We start from the raw sequence: 23,729 nt of genomic DNA, 5'->3' as shown, positions 1-23,729 counted from the left end.
GTGTGGAAGCTCTGACAGGGACCCTAAAGCATACATTTTAGACTTCTCCTAGCTAAGCTCAGAAGCAAGAGAGCTGTGGTATTTATACCCCCACCACTGGTGAATTCCCAGGCACGTCTGACCAGCCGTGGCTGGGCAAACTGGGTTTGGGCATCTCAAGAGCAGCCCTTCAATAAACAGGGGGCTGTTGGAAGTCCATCGGTATTCACAGAAACCGTAAGGGGGTTGGGGCAGGGTACCAGGAGTGTCTGCTTCAGCTCCCTGGCCTAAATCCCCGTGTGGTCACGTGTCCATTATAAACTTGGAGGGCTTTATGTGTTGAAATGGACTCAACAAGGCTAACAGAATCCCACACCTGGAAGGCCAGTTGGTGTATCTACCATTCACAGTCGTGGTGGGTGAGAGGCCTGAAAGCTGGGACTTCATCCAGCCTCCAGAACAGGCTGGGGAGGAACTGGCGCTTGCTTACTAATAACTTGTTTAATAAATATGTGCATGTGGGCAGCATTTCTTCCGAGCCCTTTTTTCCCCTACAATCTAGTAGTGAGACAGTCGAGAGAGTAGTTCTCACCCTCCCTCATGATTCTGATGATTACGATCATCAAGCCGCCCAAACTGAAGAGCAGTGGTGTTAAAAGGCCTTGTCCGCTTGCAGCGGGGGCGCTCCTCAGCACATGGGCTCGGGAACAACGCACCGCACGTTTCTTACCAGACCCCCGAGGCTTCACGCACACCCACCTGCACGGTGTAGCTTCCCAGGGTGGTGGCCCGTTTAAACCGCCGGCCTTGTTGCTGGGACATCATGAACAGCTGGGCCAGGCGCTGCTCCATGACGCGGGCGAAGCTCTGGTTGTGCAGGCCCACCAGGGAATTGTCCACGCCCTGCAGCACTGCGGGTGCAGAAGGCAGAGGGGCTGCTCAGTGGCGAGACTCCCTGCTGACTCAGGGCCCACAACCACCAACATCCCGCACCCATCACCCAGGACCCTGGGCCCATCCCCAGGGTAGGGTTTGGCCATTCTTGCTTCACTTTACCCTCACAACAGCCCCAGGAGTCAGGAATCACCATCCACCTGTTAGAGATGCTGAAAAGCTTAAGCGACTTGCCTAAGGTCACACAGCTAGTCATCAGCAAAGCCAGGGCTCAGACCCGAGCCTGCGCGACCCCAAAGCCTGCGCTCTGTCCGTCACAAGCTGTGGCAAGTGTAACGCTGCTGCCTTACATCCCAGCCTCACTGAAGATAGCTCTCGCTGCTGGAGTCCGTGTGGGAATGCAGCACAGCAACAGGTACGGCTAATTGGGTTTTTTGCTGGTCCCCACTCGGAAGCCCTGGCTCAGCACTACCCTGATTTTACTTTTCCTTCCCAGCAGCTCTGCTGAGAAATCTAAGCTCCATCCAGCAATTCAGCTCCTTCCACACGGGCGAACCGCCCTGCTGAGTGTCCTCATCCATCCCTCTCAGGGCTCACCTGTAGAGCTGCCCAGGACCCCCCCCCCCCGTACCCTCCCCCTCAAGAGCAGGACAGTGTGATAGAAAGGGTGGGCTCTCTCAGTGCTGGCACTCGGCAGCTGTGGGACTTTGCGCATACCACTGGCCCTCTCAGAGTCCAAGCCCTTTGCTATAAAAAGGGAATAAGAAGGCCTACATCACAGCAGATATATTTCTGGTGAGCTATGAGGTCGAAAAGAGACAAGATGCACAGAGCAGCTTAGCACAGAGCCTGGTGCGTGCAAAGTAAGTGAAACTCCTCTCTTTCCACCCCTCCTCCACTGCTGGGCTTCATCCACACCCAGGGTGTCTGTAATCAACAGGCAGGGCGTCAGTGATGGAATTCCGGGCAATGGCGAGTACATGGAGGGAGATTTTAATGAACACCGGGCCATCCTAGGACTGCTGCAGCCTTTTGCTGTCAACCCCCAAAGTCTGGCTCTTCCTCCAGTCCCTGGGGAAGATGCAGACTTCCCCTAAACACACAAACACTGCCTCAAACACAGCCATTCCTGACATCAAAAATGCTACAAGCAATTCTCATCTTCTTAGACCCAAACTGGGATGTAATACAAGGTTTTTCACTTAGCAGAGTTTTTCTACTATAGTCCAGCCAAGGACCATTCATACCTGGCTACTGGGATGCGGAAATAGCTCAGATATACAGAGCCTGCTGTCATTCTGGTGGCACTCTATCAGGGCCAGAACAAGCCACGGACGATGATGAGATACAGAGAAAGACGTTTAAACTAATCAAGAGAAAAAGAAAACCCATGGCTGAGTCTCAGAAATCACTTCTTTGAAGCCACAAATGTGAAATAATCCCCATGGAGGGTATAAAGCAGCTTTCTTTCCAGGGCCCCTGTGAGGGACCCCCCAGCTCATCTGTCAGCAGAACTCCTGTGAATAAGATAGAACATGCCCGCACATCCCACTGTGGCAGGTCCCAGAGAGGCCCCTCGGAGCCCTCTGGACACAGGCTGTCAGGCTGAGGAAGGGCCGACCAACCTCGTGAGCCCAGAAGAGCCGCTGTTCTCACTGGTTCAGAGACACCCCTCCAGTAACGACAATGCCAACTGCTGAATGACTGCCAACCCTACGCCGGCCTCTCCTGACCAGCGGACAAGAGAGAGAAAGGGGACGCGGGACAGTCAAGGGGTGTCGTCGTGGGTTACTTTAGAGGAACCCCAGTGATGATGCGGGAGGCAGACCTCAAAGGAGAGAACATCAGAGCCTCCAGGTGATGAAAACATTCCGGAGACAGAAAGTGGTGATGGCTGCACAACTTTGTGGACGTACCTAATGCCGCTGAACGGTACGCTTTAAGATGGTTAAAATGGTAAATCACACGTTATGTGTATTTTACGATTTTTTAAATGGAGAGAAAAAAATACCTCCGGGGGAAGTGCAGGAGGCTGTGGGAACCTCCCGCAGAGTTACATGGAATCTACAGCTAGGCGGCTTCCACCAGCCCCGGGGCTCTCTCTGCAAAGAGAACGTGTCCTTGTCAGGAGACAGCTGGAGGGGAGCTGGGGGCTGGAGCCAGGGGCCTGGGCTGTGATCCTCACGCCCCCTTGCTGAGTATGCTTGGTCAAGTTGTTTAGCTCCTCTGGGCCCCAGCTGTGCATCTGAAAACACGGTTATCATCATCCACTCCTGACTGTATCACTGTGAAGAACAGAATACTTCATTTAAAAAAAAAAATGCTTCCAGCGTAGGGCTGTAAAGCACTTGAGGGGATGTCCATAAACAGGAGCTGTTGTTGTTCAGATGTGCCTCCTGCTCTGCTAGACACACCCTCGCCAGAGGAAGGGCTCCCGTGGGAAACAGAACTGTGTTCCAGGACCAAAGCTCCTCTCCTCTCCCCCGAGGACTGCAGCGGGCCTCGGGCTCCTGGCCCTCTCTGCCCGGCTGGAAGTGGGTGGAAAGAGGTGTGTGCCCACATCTCTCACAGTGACACAGAGGCAGTGGGGGGCCTTGGACCCTGGCACGGGGGCCCAGGCAGACTGCAGCCCCTCAGCACATCAGCCAGGGCCCTGGCCACCCACTCTTCACCACCACCAACTCAGCTCAGAGGAGGCGAGAAAGTCCCAGCTGTGTTCAGAGGAGTTTTGTCTGCAAGATTTGGAGGCTGTTACATCACTGGTCTCTTACTCCTCTGTTGACAGTTGCACTCGGCTCTAAGAGTCCGATGATCAGGCCTGGATCAGCCTCCCGGACTCAAGCTAAGTTGTTGTATTGGTGGTTGAATCCCACACGCTCAGAGCCAAAGAACCTCAGTGCTCAGATTGCATCTGATTCTAAAGGTGGGTGGGTGACGCCAGAGGGCCTGAGCTGACTTGCTCAAGGACACACTAACTTAGTTAGTAGAAGAGCTGAGACCAGAAGAAATCCTGCGATTGCTGGGTCTGGGGTATTTGACTCTAGTGGGTAAAATAAAGATGATGAATAAACCCAAGAGGGGCCCTCTCCTCTGTCAGGCAGCAAGGTGAAGTCTGCACATCTTGGCCCCACCTCATATCCCCACCCTTGACTGTGGGCTCCGCAACACCTCACAGCTCCTGGGTTCTCTGTAAAGAGAGGCTGCAGGAATCACCCTAACCAGTGATTTTCCATCAAAGGAAGACCCATACTCAAAGAGGGGAGAAGTATATACTGTGCAAGAACGTCTTTAATAAAAGTCTACTTGGAAAACAGATGAAAACATGTCAGGCTTTTATCATACAAATCACACGAAGAAAAGTCGCTTCAAAGCCTCTTGGCCATTAGCAGTGAGAAGACAGGGTGCCCATGATGAACGAGTGCTTATTCGAAGGACTGTGGGTTTGAACAGGTTGAACAAAGCTATCTCTATCTCTCAGATCCCCATCTCCTACCCTTCTGGAAATGATGGTAAAAGATGGTGGTGGCCACTCTGGGGTCTTGAAAGCAGTCACGGGCCAACAGAAAGGCAGGAGGGCCATCCTGAGACCTGGATCTGTCTCCTCTCACCAGCAAGCACTAGACCACTGATCCAGCCAGCCCCAAAGACAGGCACGGGGGCCACTGTGTATTCTGATTACCAACAGCAGCAGTGGTGATAACAAGTAAGGGGTGTCCAGGTGAGTGGGCAGGGGGTCAAGTCCGAGGAGAATCCTGAAAACAAGACCATGTATGGAGCTTTTTATTAAGGTTATGTCACTAAAACAGAGGCAGGGCAAGACACACGTACAGGAGGAAAGGATGAAACAGGAGGTTGTCAAGGACAGAATGTCTTACCATTGAATGTAAACCTTACAGTTAGGAGAAGGGGGGAAACGTCTGCAAGTTGAAAAGCAGCATTCCCTGTGCAGGAGACAGGATTCTGTACATGTTACATAACCTGGTGGCTTCGCAAATGTGTTGCTGGGTTAGCACTATCTCTCTTGGGCATAAACTCTGGTGGGTTGTTTTTTGCTTGTTTTGTTTTTCTCCTTCTTAAAAACATTTTTTTAGTTGGCCTTCTTAGCAAGTAAAATAATCTCTACAAATCCATGGCTTTGCAGGGGAGAAAGAAATGCAATTTTCTGCAATTTAGGAGCAGTCCTGAGCAGGCTTCATCAAGCTCCTTAGTATGAGACAGGAAGGAATTGGGCAGGACACAGCCATCAGCACCAAGATGGCAGAGAAGCCAACTCCCAATAGCCCTGGAGGCCCAGCATGGCAGGAGATTCCACCTCCAGTGACCTCGAGCTTCATTATACACACTGCAATGTACCAGCTGGTGAATGACACACCCACAGGTGCCATGACAGTTCCAGGGCTAACCATGAAAGGTCAAAGAGACCAAAGATGGCCCAGTTCCTGGGAATCCCCACTCCTTCCCTATAGTAGTTAGAACAATCCTCTCACTTGTTAGCATATAAAAACTAGCAACACTGCCTGGTGGTGGCTGTCTCTGTCTTGCCTTTTGAGATGGCCAGCACTCTGTCTATGGAGTGTACACCTCTCTAAATAAATCTGCTTTTACTCCACCATGACTTGCTCTTGAATTCTTTCCTGCATGAAGCCAAGGACCGTCTCTTGGCTGGGAGTGTCCTAGGGGTTCATCTGAGACCTGGGATGTGGCCAGCTTCTCACACCCCACATCCCCCACGTATTTTCCTCTATCAAGTATTCTAGGCAGCAGCCTATCAAGTGCTTGTTTGGGACAGCAATGACGGGGAGATGGGAAGGGAAGAAGGGAGGTATGAGATGGGCCTACTTGTCCAGGTACCTCTCCAGGACTTGCAAAATCTTCCTCCCTTCTTGTTACGGGCTGAATCCTGTCCTCTCACAATTCATATGTTGATGTCTTAACCCCCAGGACCTCAGAATGTGATTGTACTTGGAGGTAAGGCCTTTTAAAAGGTAATTAAGATAAAATGAGGTCATTAGGGTGGGGCCTATATAACTGGTGTCCTTATAAGAAGAGGAAATTAAGACACAGACACGTACAGAGGGAAGACAGCGTGGAGACACAGAGGACAGGTGGCCACCTACAAGCCAAGGAGAGAGACCTCAGAAGAAAACAGTCCTGCTGACAACTTGATACTGGACTTTCAGCCTCTAGAGCTGGGAGAAAATAAATTCTCACTGTTGAAGCCTCCCAGCCTGGGGTACTTCCTTACGGCCGCTGGCTGGTCTAGCAGACTCATCCCCTCCCACCCCTCCTTTTAACTGCTCAGCTGTTCACTTCTCCTACAAACATGTCCTCTCTCTTTGCTCCCAATCCTTGCTTCTCTAATTTTCCAGAGCTACTGTCTGGCTTCTGAAAAATACAAACAAGAACTTTTTTGCTGTTTCATAAATCTCAGCTGGGAAATGTCAACAGCAAAAGGGAAAATGCCACCCAAACAACCTTCTACTTCTATCCGCCCTCACTGTCAGGACACGCCTGGGCTTGGCCAGCCAGCTCAGTGTGGGTGTGCCAGGGGTGGCATTCCTCTGACTTTCACTTGGGTTTTGTAGGGCAGCACGATCTTTAAAGGGGCAGACAACAATTCACGTGAACCTGCCACCGATTAATGACACACCTTCTGATGGGTGCATGTTTTGCAAAGAGGAAGCCCCTGGGTGTGACTTTCAAGGTAGCTGTTATTTAACACTCATCTCCAGTGTAATGCCTTTTCTTATCTCAGCTTCTCTCACCCACTTCTGGCCCTAAGAAAGTAACTTCTAAGACAGGACCCAAGAAAAGATGCCAATCCTCTCACTGAAAGTCATGCAATTTTCAAAAATAAACCAACCTGGTAGGATGAAAGGGGACATGAAAGAAGAGATTACCTGTAATTACCCAATAGTCTCTGGTTGTTTCTGATATATCAAGGTTGGGATATTCCAGTGCTAAAACAAGCAAGAAACATACCAAATTATTTTCACAGTTTTGTATGTGAATATTGTTCAGGGAAATAGACACAGCTGACAAGATACCAAGCAGCTAAACCCCACACTGTCATTCTTGCTAACCCTAGGACATACAGGCTGAAACTTGCTACTCAGAAAATGAAAATACTCAGCAAAGGGCGAACCTTCAGAGGAAGAGTCTGCTAGGACTCATGGGTTTGTTTCTGCTTTCAGTTTTTCCATCAAAACCTTAAGTGAAACATTTTCATTGTCAAGACCTACAGCTAGAATCTGTCTTAATTATGACTTTCTTATTAAAAATTATTCAGCCATCACTAACATTTTTAGGAATAACTATTTCTGAATGCATTTTTCCAGTGTCAAGTTTAGTAGCCAAATGCTTGTAACCAAGGGTCCCATTTCTCTACAGGTGCGGTGACCATCGGAGTTAATACATGTGAAGGGCTTAGCACAGTTCCTGGCACATAGTAAGTGCTCAATAAATCACAGTTGTCTTATTGTTATTATTTGCAGAATATCAAGATGATAAAAAAATAAATTCTTCGCATGCTGCTGTGACATAATGCCATCTTTTATGACATCTTCTCTTCCATGAAATCAGGAGTCCTCTTTCCTTACTACTTAGAAATTTGCAAAAGCTTGTCATTAAACAAACATTTGAAAAAAATTCTGAGTGGCTACTATGTGCTAAGTATATTTTACAGATCATCTTACTTACTTACAGTCTCAAAAGCAACCATAAAAGGAAACAAAAAAATTTAGCTAATATGTGTTTCAAAAAAACAACATAAAACCCTGCCCATTGACCTTGAGAAATGCACCAACGATTAAATTTCAGAGCACAAATCTTTACGTCCTTTGGCTACCACATAAGTGTTTGGGTACAAAACGTAGGCTGCATCGTCTTCAAAGTCTATGCCTGCTGCATGATAATGAGGATTGTGTAACTGAAGCATTAGAGGAAGACGAGGCCACAAGGCTGTGGGGACTTCATCAAGTGAAGTCACGACACTGATTGCAAATGAGTCGCACTATGATATTTACAGCCAGGGCGAAGGCTGAAGGCCTGGGAACATTTGCTGATGGCAGAAGTAGGGGAAACCACAACAACCCAGATTGCCATGAGGACCGATGCCCCACCAGGCAGCATTACAAGCTCAGAAGGCAGACTGCTTGGGTTCAGACACCCGATTCCATGTCTCACTAGCTACAGGAGAGTGGGCACTCTCAGAGCTTCAGTTTTCCCGTCTGCAAAATGGGGCTAATTTTGCACCTACCTCTGAGGATGGTTGTGAGGAGTAAATGAGATACGAGATAAGTGAAAGGTCAAAGCACTAGCCAGTGCTTTTGCCAAGGTGCAATAAAGTTTTCATCAATTCAATCCCCCTTTATCACATATTTCAGTTGTGTTTTATAGCAGAAGAGGTAGTACATGGCCTGACACCAAGGCGGTTTGCTAACCCGGCAGGACGCGGACATACTCACGTTCAGCGATGGTGAGCGGCGGGTAGGTGAGGTAGAACCCCACCAGCTCGGCTGAGAGCTGGCGGAGGAGGCTGCTGGCGACCGTGCCGTTGAGGAAGGAGCTTCGATTGCCCACCACGTACACCAGGGTGACTGTCTGGGAGGCGTTGGACGTGCTCACGATCTGAATTGACACAGGAGGAAAGGGGAGGGAGACATGCCAAATAAGATGAGGGTCTATTTCATGGAGGCCGTGGGAGGAGAAGTTTCAGCAGAAGCTGAGGGTAGGGATGAAAGGGAGGCGGGAAAAGAGCAAGGAAGAGACAAGAACAATAGTTGTCATTCACGGATGGCTCACTCCCTGCTAAGGGCATGTTATCTCATTTAATTCTCACCACAACACTGGGGAGGGGTGGGTATCCCGTTATGAGTCCCTTTTACACAGGAGGAAACTGAAGCCCAGAATGATCAAGGGACTTGCCCAAGGTCACACAGCGGACATGTGATGGAGCCAGGATTCAAACCCAGGCAGCCTGACTTCTGGTTTTAACCACTGGCGTGTGTATCTTTTCTAGGGACTGAATTGTCTCAGGCTACTTCTGTGGTTCTGATAAGACCAGTAGAGCACAGGAAAGGCCGTTTAAGGAGGCTCAACTGCCCAGACAGAGAAAGCCTGAGTCAAACGTTCAGGGAATTTTAAGGTTAAAAGGATGGGAAATGCACACAGTCAGTCACCAACCTAGTAATGGACAATGTGACTGAACCTGACGACAAAGAATGAATTCAGAAATAGAAAATAGCTTCTTTAGAGGGCAATTCCATTTCCTTGTGGTCTATTATTCAATATAGAATATGATAATGTTACTGGGAGATGGTGTGGTTTTTCTTTTCGAATTTTGTCTAAGTCAGTTTTTCACTTATGAGAAAATAAGACTTTTATGGGTCAATGGATACACAAAAATATCCCACAGATGAGATTCGGAAAAACAGATGCGGCAGGAAGGCCTTCCACCTGGTGAGACCGTCTCTGCAGGCTTCTGTGCTGAGTGGCTACCCCTCCCCTCTCCAGATCCACCTGCCAACGCGCCCTCATCCTGCTCAGCGCCCCCAGAGCCGGCCCCTTGTGGACCACCTGAGTGTGCTCCTTGGCCCTCTGGCTTCAGCTAAAGGGAGCTCAGGAGGAGGGAGGGAGGAAAGGGCAGTCAGAGGGTTGGGGTGGGGACTCCCTCCAGGGGCGGGTCGGGGGTGGTCACAGCTCTTTCTGGGCAGCTCTGGCCTCAAACGCTCCCTCCTCTCCCCTCATCAGCCCCAAATGGTACAGCCTTGGAAGCTGCACTGTCCCATGGTTTCCCCAGAGCCTGCCCACACTCTTGCAAAGTCCCTTTCACTGGATTTTCCTGAAATTACCTTCATTTGAATGTGTCCTCTCTTCCTGCAGGGAGCTGACTGATATCCAGTCTTCCCCAGACCTCTGCATGCTCAGACACAAACATCTCTGCAACTTTCCTTTAAACCTGACTTTGAAGAAGACTGTCAAGAGTAGCTTCTTCACATTATTCTCATGTTTCCCCCTAAGCAGAAGCTCCTTTTAAATTCTCTGCAGAGGCTTGAGTCCCATGATTAATGACCTACGGAGTCGACATTTCTGGTCAACTCTTACTCTCCTCTCCGGAAGTATTTTTAGAACATGGTTTAGCCACAGGTATTCACGCCTCGTTCCTCAAGGTACCAAAAAAAGAAAAAGGCACTTCTCTCTGGATAATTCAAAAGACCTTACCATATTGTTACCTAAAAAAAAACCCCAAAAAACTAAAATAACTCTGCAACCTGTATCTCTATTGTGAACATTCTATTTTTTTGTTTTTCAGCAAAATGAAATCTCATTGGATCCCAAAGAACTTGCAATATGGTACTTCTGTACACTCTACACTTGACCAGGTAAGTTATATAAATGTATATATATTTTTTTAAACTGAGAACTGACATATAGATTACATTAGCCTCATACATTTTTGTGGTAAAAACACACATGTATTTTACCATTTTAACCATTTTAAGTGTACAGTTCAATGACATTAAGTACATTCACACTGTTGTGCAACCATCACCACCATCCATCTCCAGAACTTTTTCATCACCCCAAATTGAAACTCTGTACCCATTAAACAACTCCCCATTTCTTCCTCTCCCTGGCCCCTAGCAACCAGCATTCTATTTTCTGTCTCTATTAGTTTGACAAAACTAAGTATCTTTTATAAGCGGACTCATACAGCATTTGTTGTTACCGGCTTCTTTCACTTAGTGCAATGTCCTTAAGGTACATCCATGTTGTAGCCTGTGTCAGAACTACCCTCCTTTTTCAGGATGAATAATATTTCATCATATGTATACATCACATTGATTTATCCATTCATCTGTGGATGGACACTTGGATTGCTTCCACCTTTTGGCTGTTGTGAATAATGCTGCTATGAACATGGGTGTTCAAATATCTGTTCAAGTCCCTACTTGCAATTCTATTGGGTATATACCCAGAAATAGAATCGTTGGATCACATGGTAATTCTACGTTTAATTTTTTGAAGGACTGCCATACTGTTTTCCACTGTAGCTGCACCACTTGACACGCCCACCAGCAGTGCACAAGAGTTCCAATTCTTACTAAGACTTGTTACTCTATTTTTTCAAAATAATATCCATCCTAATAGGTATGAACTAGTATTTTGTGGGTTTTATTTGCATTTCTTTAATGATTAGTCACATAGAGCATCATTTCATGTGCCTACTAGTTACCTGTATATCTTCTTTGGAGAAATGCCTGTTCAAATCCTTTGCTCATTTCTTAACTGGGTTGTTTGTTTTGTTGTTGTTGAGTTGTAGGAATTCTTTATCTATCCTAGATATTAATCCATTGTAGATATATTATTTGTAAGTATTTTCTCCCATTCTGTGGGTTGCCTTTTGATTATGTCCTTTGAGCCATAAAGTTTTTAATACTGATGAAGCCCAATTTATCTATTTTTTTCTTTTGTTGCTTGTGCTTTTGGTGTCATATCCAACAAATCATTGCCAAATCCAATGTCATGAAACTTTTCTTTTCTATTTTCTTCTAAAAGTTCTATAGTTTTAGCCCTCACATTTAGGTATTTGATCGATTTTGATTTAATTTTAATTTAATATAGTGTTAGGTAAGGATCATTCTTTTGCTTGTGGATATCTAGTTTTCCCAGTACCACCAGCTGAAAAGACTGTCCCTCCTCCCACTGAATGGACTTGCTACCACTGTCAAAAATCATATGACCATATATGCAAGGATTTATTTCTGGGCCCTCTGTTCTGTTCCATTGGTATATAAGTCTGCCTTTATGCCAGTACCACAGTGTTTTGATTATCATAGCTTTGTACTAAGTTTTAAAATCAGGAAGTGTGAGACCTCCAACTTTTTCTCTTTCAAGATTGTTTTGGCTATTTGCAGTCCCTTGAGATGTCATGTGAATTTTAAGATGGATTTTTCAATTTTTGCAAAAAAGTCACTAGAATTTTGATAGAGATTTCATTGACTCTATAGATCAGTCTCAGTAATACTGATATCATAACAATATTAAGTCTTCCAGTTCATGAGCACAGAGTGTCTTTCCATTTATTTGTGTCTTCTTTAATATACTCATTTTTTATATAGCTAAGAAAAGTGTGACCATTCTTCAGGGCTGCTTAACACCACTTTCATAAATAAACCAAGGGCAGCTTATTTATCTTGGTGTCCCTTCCAATGCCTGATAAAGAGCAGGTACTCAATAAGTCTGTGCTTCCTGAATACAATTAGAGTATGTTCTGCTGCCAAGCTCTAATAAGACTCATTTACATATGAGGATCACAAATCCCATCAGAAAGAAAAAGATCTCCCCCAAAGGAGCTGAGTCATACTCCTTATATAAATCTTATGTCTGTGACATGTTTTTAGATCTTAGTCTAATAGGAACCAAATCATAATGAGATACTTCCACATATACTTTGGGTAAATCTAGAAAAGGAAAGCTGCTCATTCAAATTAAATTGTATGCTTTCCACATCATATTGGTTTTGCTGATAATTCACTTATGCTAAATGTCAATTTTGAAACCACTGGGTTTAATTGCAAAGGCTTTTAGTTCAGTAAAAACAGAGACATTGGTTAGTACAGTTAATTTGAGAAATTTGGGGGCTGGATGAATATCACTTAGAAGCATCTGTCTTTAGTGGGATGTTATCTATATAATTGTAAAAAATGGGTCTGAGAAAAGCTTCTGGTAGCAAGTCTACTATGAATACAGGAAGCTGAAATACAGTACACTGGGAGTGGGACTGTCCTGGAAGATAATTCATACACTCTTCAAAAACTTCATCAAGGATCCCATTTCCACACTGCATTGATGCTGGCAGAGCATGGTGGATGAGAGCATGGGCTTTGACTCAAGTCCTAATTCCATTCTTTACCAACTGTGTGACCTTCTGGATGCTCCTTACCTTTCTCTCAGTTCCCTTTCTTGTGAAATGGTGATAATAACACATCAGAAGGATGTCTTGAGTATTACACAGCAAAACATTTGTCAGACACTTAACACGGTCCTGGCACACAGTAAGCCCTAGATATAAAATGTGTGTGTATATGTGTGTGTATGTGTTTAAACTAAGGTGATCGTTTATGTAGATGTCTGGAAAATAGCTCAGTGAAAATCACAGAATAGGCAACTCTTGGTGAGTTAGCTATTTAGGAATGACTCATTTTATATGCAACATTTGACACATAGAGGATATGCTAGTTCATTTTTAAAAAATAATAAATGCATTAGAAAGGCCTGGAGACTTCACATGGGCTAATAAATATAAAATCCCCAATCATAGCAGGTACACAGTGACATAGCATCTCTCTTGTCATGACCATACCCCAGATACCCCTATCAGTGCCAGGCCTGAGTCAAATCAGTGGCCTGAAAGTGGCACCTTCTCCTGTCTACATCACATGCCCAAAGAACCAAGTTGCACTTACACCAGGCAGTTTTGAAATGGGGACCAAGTCATTTCCTGCCAACATTTGTGTTATGGTTGGCCTCTGTCGACTACACGGCTGAAGCATCCTCCTCCTCACCTGAATCGTCAGGTTGCTTTTAGTATTCAGAACTTTCTTCTCCGCATCCTGGAAGGCCCTCTGCAGCCTCTGTTCCATCGTCTGAGCAAACTTGCAGGACTGTATGTTGTCAGATTGGCTCACGAACTGCAGCACTAGGATGAGAATAAGAAATCAGGGCCCACCAAAGCTCTGTGTCTCAGTTCCTTGAACTCAATAGCAGTCATGAGATAAGATGGCATGATTTTACTTCAGAGAAATTAGGCAAATAAGGATGGACAAGGTTTGCTTATAGTTTTGGAAGTGGCTCTTAAAATGATTTATAATATAGAAGAATTGAATGCATGATTGAACCTGAGATTCCCTCCAATGCAAAGGATTTTGTGATTTCATTCGATTGGAATTTGGAGACATCTGGTCCAAGACAAAAAAATAATTTAACAGCGATCATATCTTCTATTTCTTTGGAGGAAAAAAAAATGAATTGACCTGCATTACTAAGTTGATTGAGTCTTTCAATTTCAATGGTTCCTCTACTCTTGTGGTTTACAAACCACAAGATAAGAATCACCAGGGAGTTTGAAAGAAAGGAAGATTCGGGCCTAAGCTCAGAGATTCTGATTCAGCAGCACCTGGAATATACTGCTGCAAAGCATAGATTTTATAGATGCTCAGCTCTTCTCAGCATCCATCAGTGATACAGAAAAAAACATAAAAATACAGTACTTGACCCTCATAAGTACTAATTATATAAACTGGGAAGAAAGACTCATGTGAAGGAATATTTCTAATAAATCCAGGGTTAGAAAAGTTTAGGCTGCTGTGCTGGAAACTTGGACATTTGATTCACAAGGCCTTTTTTTTTTATGTTGTAATATATTTTTTAACATAGTGAAAGGGCATTGATTCAACATAATGATTACATCTATTATTTATAGATTCTATTTTTTTTTATTGAAGTACAGTCAGTTATAATGTGTCAGTTTCTGGTGCACAGCACAATGCCCCAGTCATGCATATGCATATATTCATCTTCACAAGGCTTTTGGAGGAAGCTACACAGGGACTTAATGAGATGACAGAGCAGCTAGCCATGGAGTTGTCAAATAGGTGTCTTCTTGGTACCACCCCTGATCCAGAACGGAGAGGCATCCTTTCCTTCTGAGTTACTTGCCTGTTTTCAGCTGGAAGTAGCCTGCAGGCTGGGGAGTCCACGGGGAAGCAAGTACTGCCACCGATTGCAAGTTTGGGGCGTGTTGCTTCAGATCTGCAGTGACGTTGCTGACCCCATAAACACCCAGCATTTCGATCACTGCCGCAGGCAAGTACACCAGCCTCCCTTTCGTGGCGTAATAACCAACTGTAATGTTGTGAGAATGTTCCAGAATGTCCACCTGCAAAACAAATGGACCCACAGAACTCAGAGTCCACTTCCATGGTGCTGTAAGTTCTTCCTGGTGTTTCTTAGAACCACAACTGTTACTTAGCATGGCCGGGGAACAGGATGTCCCCACTGGAGAAACATCCCAACAATCCTATGAAGCATACATGGATTGGCAAGTCTCAAAATATCAAATCTCAAATATATACAAGAAGTATAATTTATATCAAACCTACACGGAATAGAATTAAATCTGTGGGGTTTTGATTTTGTTTTTTGATTCCTTAAGTGCCTTAGTATAATTCTGTGAGTACCACTGATCACCAAGCAGGCAGGTAGGCAGGAGATGATGGGCAAGAGAGATTTCCAGGGAATGGTATTCTGGGGAAAACTGCTGTATTATATTTCTCATGAACATCAAAAGGCAGAAATGATAGATTAAGTGAGGCCCCCTACAGGACAGGGGCCAGGTAGTAAATGAGGTGAATTCCTCTCTCTAGAAGCTGAGAGAAGAATTGTTCAGACTTCACTCCATTCTTGGCTTGTAACTGTTTCAAGACCAAGACAGGGATGGGCCACGGCGAATTTCTCCTACAGCTGAGTCCTAAGGGGTGCTGATGATCTGAGCTCTTTCTGACCCAGCTGGAAGGTTTTGAGGCTTTCAAATTTATTCTTATTTTGTTTTGCTTTCTTAGTGTTGTATATTAACAGTTGAGGCTGTTTTTAACACCTGCTTCCCCTCCCCTCTTATTCTTGCATCATGTTTATTTGCTAAAAAAACCAAGACAACTGATTTTGCAGCAGGCTGGGTGTGCCTTTGCTTCCTCCACACTGTGTGTGCCTCCAACACTTTTGTTACCTAAAGGTGGTGTTCAAGATGCCTGTAGGTGGGACAAGAGATACTTCTGGATGGAACATGGATCAGCAGTAAACGTCACCAAATCACCCAGCGAGAAAGTGACTCCTGTTCGAATCCTTCCAATTATCTCAAGGCGCAAGTCTCAGTTTGAGGATAATTTACTTTTAACACCTCTCTAATCCTTGCTAATCATATTTTTAAACAAAGGGACACCAGGCCCAGCCTTAGAGCCTTCTTCAAGCAACAATGTCTAGCTTGAATTTAACAAGCTCTCTTCCACTGTTCTCATTTCTGTGATCATCTTTTATTTATGCCAAATGATCCTGATTTCCCTTTATGGTGGTAATACCAAACGTCCTTTCAAAAGAAATGTGTTTAAGTTTTTAAAAATAAAAGCAGATTAAAAAAAAACTAATACATACTAATTGTCACAGCAATCTGTGATGATATACAAAAAAAATAGCAGAAACTGACCAGTAGCTTGCAAATGACTAAATTTTAGTGAAAACTGTTTCAGGTAACCAAATGGAAACCTTTACTTTTTCAACTTTCAAATGAAGTTTCTGGTGCAGAAACCAAAGATTCCTCTTGTAGAGAGCATTTCTTCCTTTTCTTCTTTTTTTTTCAGAATTGTATAAAAGAGATGGACCATGACCAATTAACTGTGTACTCAGTCTCCTTGCGAGGCTTTCATGTGGTGGTGGGGACCACTAATTTGAATGCAGCTGTGGCACAAACCTTCAAAGGAAGAAGCCAGAGCAATATTTTTAAGTGATGTAAAGGGTGGTCCACTGACTGCCAATCACATTTACTCCTTTAAAACTTGGAATCAAACCAAAAGAGTGCAAAGCAAGGCTTCCATCACTTGGATATGTCATCAAAATCAGCTAGTGGTTGTTAACTAGTACTTGGCATTAAAGTGTTTGGAGGGAAAAAAAAGTTTTTTTCCCGTCTGCTGCTGGCAACTGAAGCAAAGCTGGACTCAATTTACAAGTCAGAGTAATTTTTAAAGGTCTAGAAATAAATCACTAACTGTTTACAATAGTGAGGAAGATAGAGGCCAAAGCAATGGATGGTTTCTGCAGAATTATACCGATGCAATTAAATAGTTTCCCCAAACAACAGGATATTGGGGTAATTTAAAACAGTACATTCAGGCTTTGAAAAAAATCTAGACATAAGGCAATTATCCTCAGTTTTCCATCTCAGAATTTGACCTTTTTCTCCAGCTACCACGCATTAGCTATTTGCCAAAACGATGAAAGATCCTATTTCTGTTGTGGCTGTGGTACTCAGGGAGGAGGAAGACAGTCTAAACAGACTCCAGACCGCTGAGGAAGATGTGGGTGGATTAGCTTGGTTACGAAAGCAGGGGGCTTACATGAGCCGAGACATCATTCTGGTGGAACGCCTTCCGCAATGCCTGTGTGAGCCCTTTAGCTATGTTGAACTTCAGGGTTTCACTGATCTGCACCCTCCTTTGGGTCAGAAAGAGAACTGTGGGGTGAAACAGAAGCACACGATCAGCATGATAAGGCAGCAGACCTCCTAACTGATCAGCCCTCCTCTCCATCTCACCACCATCTCTTGCAGGTTCTGAGCAAAGCTGGTGCATACAGGTCCAACCAACGCGTTGGTGGGTAGGGGCGTGGAGGGGTTGCTGGGTCAGCATCTCAGTTGGTTCCACTCAAGTCCTAAAAAGTTCTAGCCATTTGCGGGGCCCTAGTGGAGAGAAAGAGCTAGTGTGCGGTGGCACTTCTGACCAATGCTGCCTCTGACTCTGAAAGCCAGGCTTAGCCATGCCTGCTCCTGGTGGGTCTGCATGCAAGAAAATTCCCGCAACAGCATCCCTGAGAGGCTCCTTAAATGCAGGCCCTGAGCCAGGTGCTACACTCTAAAACAACCCAGCATCAGGAGGTGCACTCCCCACCCTACAAGTGGGACAGAGACAGGGATGGAGACCCAGGTGATGAAGAGGCATTTGTGATCGAACATGACAGGTGCTATTTGATGGGAAGCCTAGGATGTTGTTGGAGGCCCTTGGACGAGCATCTGGCTCTAACCTGGGCAAGACGGCAGGGATCAGGGAAGGCTTCTGGGAGGAACTGATGCTTCCACTGAGTCTTGAAGGATAACGAGCGTGAGTGAGGCAAGGCGGGAAGGACTGCCCCCACCAATCCCAGCAGAGGGAAGACTGAGTACAAAGGCACAGGAGAGAGAAATGCACACTTCAGTCTACATGTTCAGGCTTGGTCCTGAGGGCAGTGGGAAACGAAGGGTTTTAAGCAAAGGCATGCATTTTAGAAGGTTCCCTTGACTGCAGACTGGAGAACAGATTGGAGGGTAGGGGAAGTCTGAAGGCAGAGAGATAAATTTGACTGTTGCAAAAACTGAGGTGAGCGACTGATGGTGTGAACTAGGGAAGTGGTGGGGAGGGGGTGGATAGAAGAGGTGGTCAGGAGGTAGGACTGGAAGGAACCAGGGGCTGATTAGGGGTGGCTGGAGTGAGGGGAGGTTGTGAAAAAGAGGGAAGGGAGAATGTTCCAGACTTCTGCATCTAGGTGGCTGGGGGTGCCTGCCACTCAGAGGAGGTGGTGGAGATCTGGAGTGAGAGGGAGTGGGGGAGTGGAAAACCAGATGGTACGATTTCTTGAGAAAGGGATACTGTGATTTCTGCTGTGCCACGTTCACAATTTCCCATTTTAGAACAAGAAATCTCTCAGGAAATAATTCCATTTAATTCTCTGTGGGGCAAAGAAGGCGGGACATGAGCATCCAACACTGGCATGCTCCTTCAAATAACGTGTCTAATGTTGTTTATAACAGACACTACCACACTAGTAAAAGCGTCCTGTGCCTTCTTGGCCCATGTGCTGCAACTCAGAGGTGGGGGCTGAAAAGGTAGCACCCATCACCCAACTTTTTCAAAAAAGTCTCCTTTTCAACATCAGCAGAAATTGTGCGCACTGACATAGTGCACAGTAGCTGTACTTTTAGTATTTGCTGGTTGAAAAAACACAGGACAGAAAGCCTTTCTGAGTTCTGTAGCCCTTCCTGAGACTTTCTATTTCACTGATCACATCATCCATGCATGCGAGACATCACTGATTCACTCTACAGGCAAAACTTGGTGCATGTTTGCTTTCGCAGACTCACTGGAAGGACTGGTTTCCAAGGGGGCCTCTGATATCAGGATGGATCCCAGGACCAGAGTCCGTGTCACATGATGCTCCTTCTCTCCTCTGTCACTTGATAAAGATCAGGGCTTCCCAACCTCGGCACTACTGATGTTTTGGGGCTGGATTATTCTTTGTTGTCTGAGCGTCCTGTGTACTGTAGGATGTTTAGCAGCCTCCCAGGTCTCTGTCTCACTAGATGCCCATAACATCCTCCCTACCCTCCAAGTCGTAGACACCCCAAAACATCTCTAGACGTGGCCAAATGTCCCCTCAGGTGGGGGCAAAACCACCCCTGGTTGAGAACCACTGATCTCAGAGAAATCTAATAATTCTGTTACATCTCGGAGGCCAGGATGCACCTCCTGCTTTCAAGTTACATGAGGACAGTGGACTCTTACCTGTCTTCACCAGGAGCTTGCTGGACATCTGACACTCGAGGTTGGATGCCATTCTGCCAGTTGTGACCATAGCAGTGGACGCAGCGGGAAGAGCAGCATCTGTGTTTTCTGCTGACAAAGGTGGCATCCGGGTGGCCCTTACTGGCGCGGTGACAGACGTCAAGGCCGCCGTGATTGTCAGCGGGCGCGCGGTGGACGCCCTGGGCACGTCTGGGTTGGTGGGGTTTGGGAAGCCCGGGTGCATGGCTTGTGGTTTCCTGGGGAGGTGTGTTGCGGACAGCAGGCCAGAGGCGGCGCCCGTGTTCCCCTGCATGGTGGGGTGAGTGCTCACGGTGTGGGCTGTTCTTGCAAACATGTAGGTTGGCGTGAAGGAGAAGGCTGGGTGGGCTGCCCCTGGTGTCACCTTTGGGCTGGGTGCTGCGTTGTTGGTGACATTTTTAGCTAGAGCAGTGGTCCAGCTGCTCTTGACTAACCCCGCAGCCACAGCCGAAGGGCTGCTGCCAGCGCCCTTGGCAACCAGGGCTGCAGACAGCACCGGTGGACTTGATTTCCGAAGAAACAGTGGGGTTGCTGCTGTCGGTTCTGCCTTGGGCAACACCGAGAAGTCCGCTGCAAAGAGAGAAAAAGCAACGTTTGTCATTGGCCCAGAATGCACACACCCCTTTTGGAAATGAATGGATGTAACTCATGGGTTTGCTGAGGTGAAAAGTCTCTGAGCTCTGGAATTTAGGCGAAACAGCTTTAGGTTCGTTAAGTCAATTAACCAAAATGAGAATGCCACTTAGGGCAAAGCTATGGCTGGTAATAAGGACACTTAAATTCTGAATACTTTCCAAAAATATCAAGTCGGCAGAAGATCAAGGACATGACTGTTTAGACTGCTAACTCATTCATCAACCTGAAATCAGGGTGGAGCTGCTCTGTCTGAGCAAAGCCAGGTATCTCTGCTGAGCTTGAAGATGCTTTGGCCACAGAAGCAGTCATATCTAATTTGGGGGGTACCAGGAAACAAGCTACCTGCATCAGTGGCTGCACCTGTCCATTTCTCGGGGTGCCGAGAAGCCAGCAGTGCTTTGGATGGGGTCCTGAGTAAGGTACTGGTTGACAGAGTAGAATCAGCAGTAGAGTGATATCTCGGGATACTCTGGAAAGGTGTGGAAGCATTTATCACTGGAGATGGATCGATGTCGGCAGAGATTTGGAAACTTGTACTCATTCCATCTGAAAGCATTTCCTGCAAGCTAGCTGTAGAAGTTAGACTTGGAGAAGTTAGCAAAAGAGGATGGGTTGGATGGGCAGGCAGCTGTGGATGGGGACGAGACACAGAATGTTGACTTATGGATGGGAAATCTTCAACTTCAGCTGTTTGCAAGTCTCTGGTATGGTCGTTAGTGCTCACAGACAAGACATCTGTGTGGTTTCCAACCATGGTAATGTCTGACTGTTGAATGGGCTCACTGGGGTTGATACCAGAGACTGGATACTGAATGCTAAAACCTTCTGCAGTCACTAAATGCTCATCATTATCTTTGAAATCCCCAGATGTTATTGTATTGGCAGCTGAATTTAAACCACCGGGAGGAGTGGTTGACGCTGAATGAGTTTCCCAACTTGTGGAGTTAACTGTGTGCCCATTTATATCATAATTTGTTTGCTGCAGCAAGCCAGATATTGTTGGTTTTGTGGTAAGGGATCCAGTTTCTGTTGAAAGAGAACTCCAGAAAACATCTGTGAGTGCTGGCTTCTTCATGTCTCCCATTGTTGAGAAATCAAAGACCTCACTGGAGGAGGGAAATGCCGTCACCTGTTTGGAAGCTGAAACTGGCAACTCAGACTGGTCTGTCACAGCTGTGGAAGTCTCTGGCTTGGTGTTGGAAAAGCTAAGAGGTAGGGAAACTGTCTGGGTGGCTCGTGCGAAGGGGATGGATGGTGAAGGTAATTCTGAAGGAAGAGGGTTTGTTCTTGGTGTTGTGGAAACATGATCAGTGCTAAAATCAGAGGTGAATCCATTTACAGTGTGAAGACTTGGAATCTCTTTACTTGGATGGGTCTGGAGAGCAACTGTCAAATTTGCCTTTTCATTTTTCTTTAAAACAGCTGTCCCACTATCTTCTCTCTGCAGGGGAAATGTCCAAGTCGTGGAAGGAAGATTAGGAAATTTGCTTGAGAGGGGGAAGTCTGTAGCTGCAGTAGGAGGGGATCCATCATCGCTGGCATCTTGAGGAGTTGGCTTCTGGGGCTCAGTGAATGGAGAGGCATGATTCCACGCCAGACCAAGGAAAGGAGGTGTAGAGGGGAAATCTCCTGCTGTGCCATTGGATGGTGATGTGAGAACCGCCCCAGAAAGCATGTCTTGCCCTCGGCCGGCTGTGGTGAGAGCCAGAGGAGAAGGCACCAGAGGGGAAGATGTGCGTTCTGCTGAAAGGGCGGGCCCTTTGGAATTCTCTGGAGCTGCTGACAGATGACGGGGGTGAGCAGAGTCATTTGCAGTAGCAGGGGCTGCCTTTCGGTTGGTCACCTCCACTGCCACTGATTCTATGGTCTGGACTGGTGAAGACGCAGCCTCACGGGTCACTGCTGCTGCGCTCCTAAGAGCCGGCAAAGACACCTTATTACGTGCTCTTTCAGCCCCCTCAGCCTGGGTGGATGCAGGACTTGAAGTCACTTCCAACATCGACGGTGAGGGCGTTCTACCTGAAAGCTGAAGAAGACTTCCAAGTGCCCGGGGAGGAGGGAACCGATGGGCCAGGGCTGCCACCCAGCTCAGAAACTCAAGTGTTGGGGAGCCGGCCGAGTGAGGTCCCACTGCTGGGGCTGAGGAGCCAGAAAAACCTAGATGAGGGATGCCTATTAAATCCTGGACATTTTTGGATGGAGTGTGGTTCATTTCCTCAGCAAATGGGCTTAGGGGGTTAGCTACGTGCTGCCTGGAGGAGGAGTCAGTTGGAGCTGTTCGGGGGAATAAAGGCACTTTGGTGGGTCGCCCTGCTGGCTTAGAAAAGATGATGGAATGAGGTGAGTCAGGAGCCAGTGAAGAAGATGAAGATGGGGGGAGAACGTGTGCCCTCAGGGAATGTTGGTTTGAAATGGAAGGAGTCCCTACCCACGGCGGCCACGATGGATGGGCGGCACTCAGGGACGTCACTGATGGGACGGTGGACAATGGGGGGTGCATGCTGGTGTGAGGCAAACCTGACATGGCAGCTGCTTCCTTTCCCCCTTGAGGTCTTGGTTGGACCAGGGACTCAGTGGAATCCTTGGAAGGTTCGAGGGAGGCGCTCTGGCCACTTCCTTGGTAAGGGAGAGAAGAGAAGTCCCCATGAGCCCGAGCCCTGCGGTGTGTCTTGGGCGGAGGTGTCCGGACAGACTGTGGCAAGCTTGTGTTGTCAGGGGACGGTCCTGGCACAGTCTTGATACTGCCCACTGCTGAGGAAGACTGGACTTCTGAGAAAGGCCATGTTGGTGAAACTGGTAACAATTTCCCATGAGGCAATGACTCCGGGGTTGGGGTGACAGTGATCTGCAGACTGTCTGTTCCTGTGAAACAAAATATCAAGCAGTCAGGCATGGGATAATCACAGGTACTGGAGAGATGGGTGGGCAAGACAGGGACCTCACAGGGCTTCCGCCCCGTCACAGAAGACTCATTAAACACATTCAAACGATACATTAGGTAATTACAAACATGTAGATGCTGCATCTGACCTATAGGGCAGAGCTGGTGGGAAGCGGTCTCTGATGAAGTGACATTTAAGCAAAGATGTAGAAGATATGTGTGTATATTAAATCTCTTTTCTACCTACAAGGGTTGGACTGTGAAACCCACAACCTAGAAAAATCAAAGACAAATATGGCTCCCTGCCACAGCCAAGGACACCACAATAAGCCTCATCCAAGAATCCAAAATGCAAAAGGAAAGAACTCTGTATCCAAATGCGAATCTTTTCTTTTGGACCCTAGGGCATCTCAAGCATGATAACTGAGGTTACCTATGTTTGGAAAGAAGGCACCAAGGAGACATATTTATCCTGTTGGATTTAAAAGGATCCCTGATGCTGTTGTTCACACCATGTCAAACAGCAAAGGGGATTTCTTCCAAATTAGGCTATTTCTGAGAGAGAAAAGCTATTCACATCCCACCCAGGACCAGAGACAGCTCTCGCCAGGCCTGGTGCCACTACAGGCACCTGCAGAGAAACCAGAGCTGTCAGCACCAATGTGCGAACCTGCAGGCAGAGAGGTGAGGAGACGGGGCACAAAACGTGACTCCGCAGGATAGGAGGCAAAAAAAAAAAAAAAAAATAGCTGATCAGAAAGCTGGAGATTTCACACTTGGGAAGAAACAACATCCCGCCTGGGTATCCTCTGATTCCCCTTCCCACAGTGGTGTCGATGGTGCTGATGACCCCAGAGGTGACTAAGTGCACTTAAACAATATTTTAAATTAAAAATAACAAAAACAAGGCACTTCTAGGGCTTTCTACATTATTG

At 46.5% G+C, this 23,729-nt stretch overlaps 1 protein-coding gene across 2 annotated transcripts in view; it reads right to left on the bottom strand.

Annotated features, from left to right (window-relative positions):
- KIAA1549L (KIAA1549 like) overlaps nucleotides 1–23,729 on the bottom strand; it is a 239,186-nt gene that overhangs the window by 83,455 nt on the left and 132,002 nt on the right. Inside the window, exons 2-9 of one of the 2 annotated variants that reach the window (XM_072969762.1) lie at nucleotides 22,431–22,775; nucleotides 19,239–19,847; nucleotides 17,043–17,158; nucleotides 14,596–14,815; nucleotides 13,443–13,576; nucleotides 8,340–8,502; nucleotides 6,774–6,833; nucleotides 739–890 (exon numbers count right to left, since the gene is read on the bottom strand). In XM_072969762.1, the coding sequence (XP_072825863.1) occupies nucleotides 739–890; nucleotides 6,774–6,833; nucleotides 8,340–8,502; nucleotides 13,443–13,576; nucleotides 14,596–14,815; nucleotides 17,043–17,158; nucleotides 19,239–19,847; nucleotides 22,431–22,775 (1,799 nt within the window). Of the gene's footprint in view, nucleotides 1–738; nucleotides 891–4,452; nucleotides 4,626–6,773; nucleotides 6,834–8,339; nucleotides 8,503–13,442; nucleotides 13,577–14,595; nucleotides 14,816–17,042; nucleotides 17,159–19,238; nucleotides 19,848–20,255; nucleotides 22,776–23,729 lie in introns of those variants that run through there. The other variant, XM_072969763.1, reaches the window with a different exon arrangement.

Source organism: Vicugna pacos, chromosome 10 (assembly GCF_048564905.1).
Source record: "Vicugna pacos chromosome 10, VicPac4, whole genome shotgun sequence".
NCBI lineage: Eukaryota > Metazoa > Chordata > Mammalia > Artiodactyla > Camelidae > Vicugna > Vicugna pacos.
The sequence above is the reverse complement of the archived record's forward strand: the minus strand, read 5'-3'. Positions and strand labels throughout refer to the sequence as shown.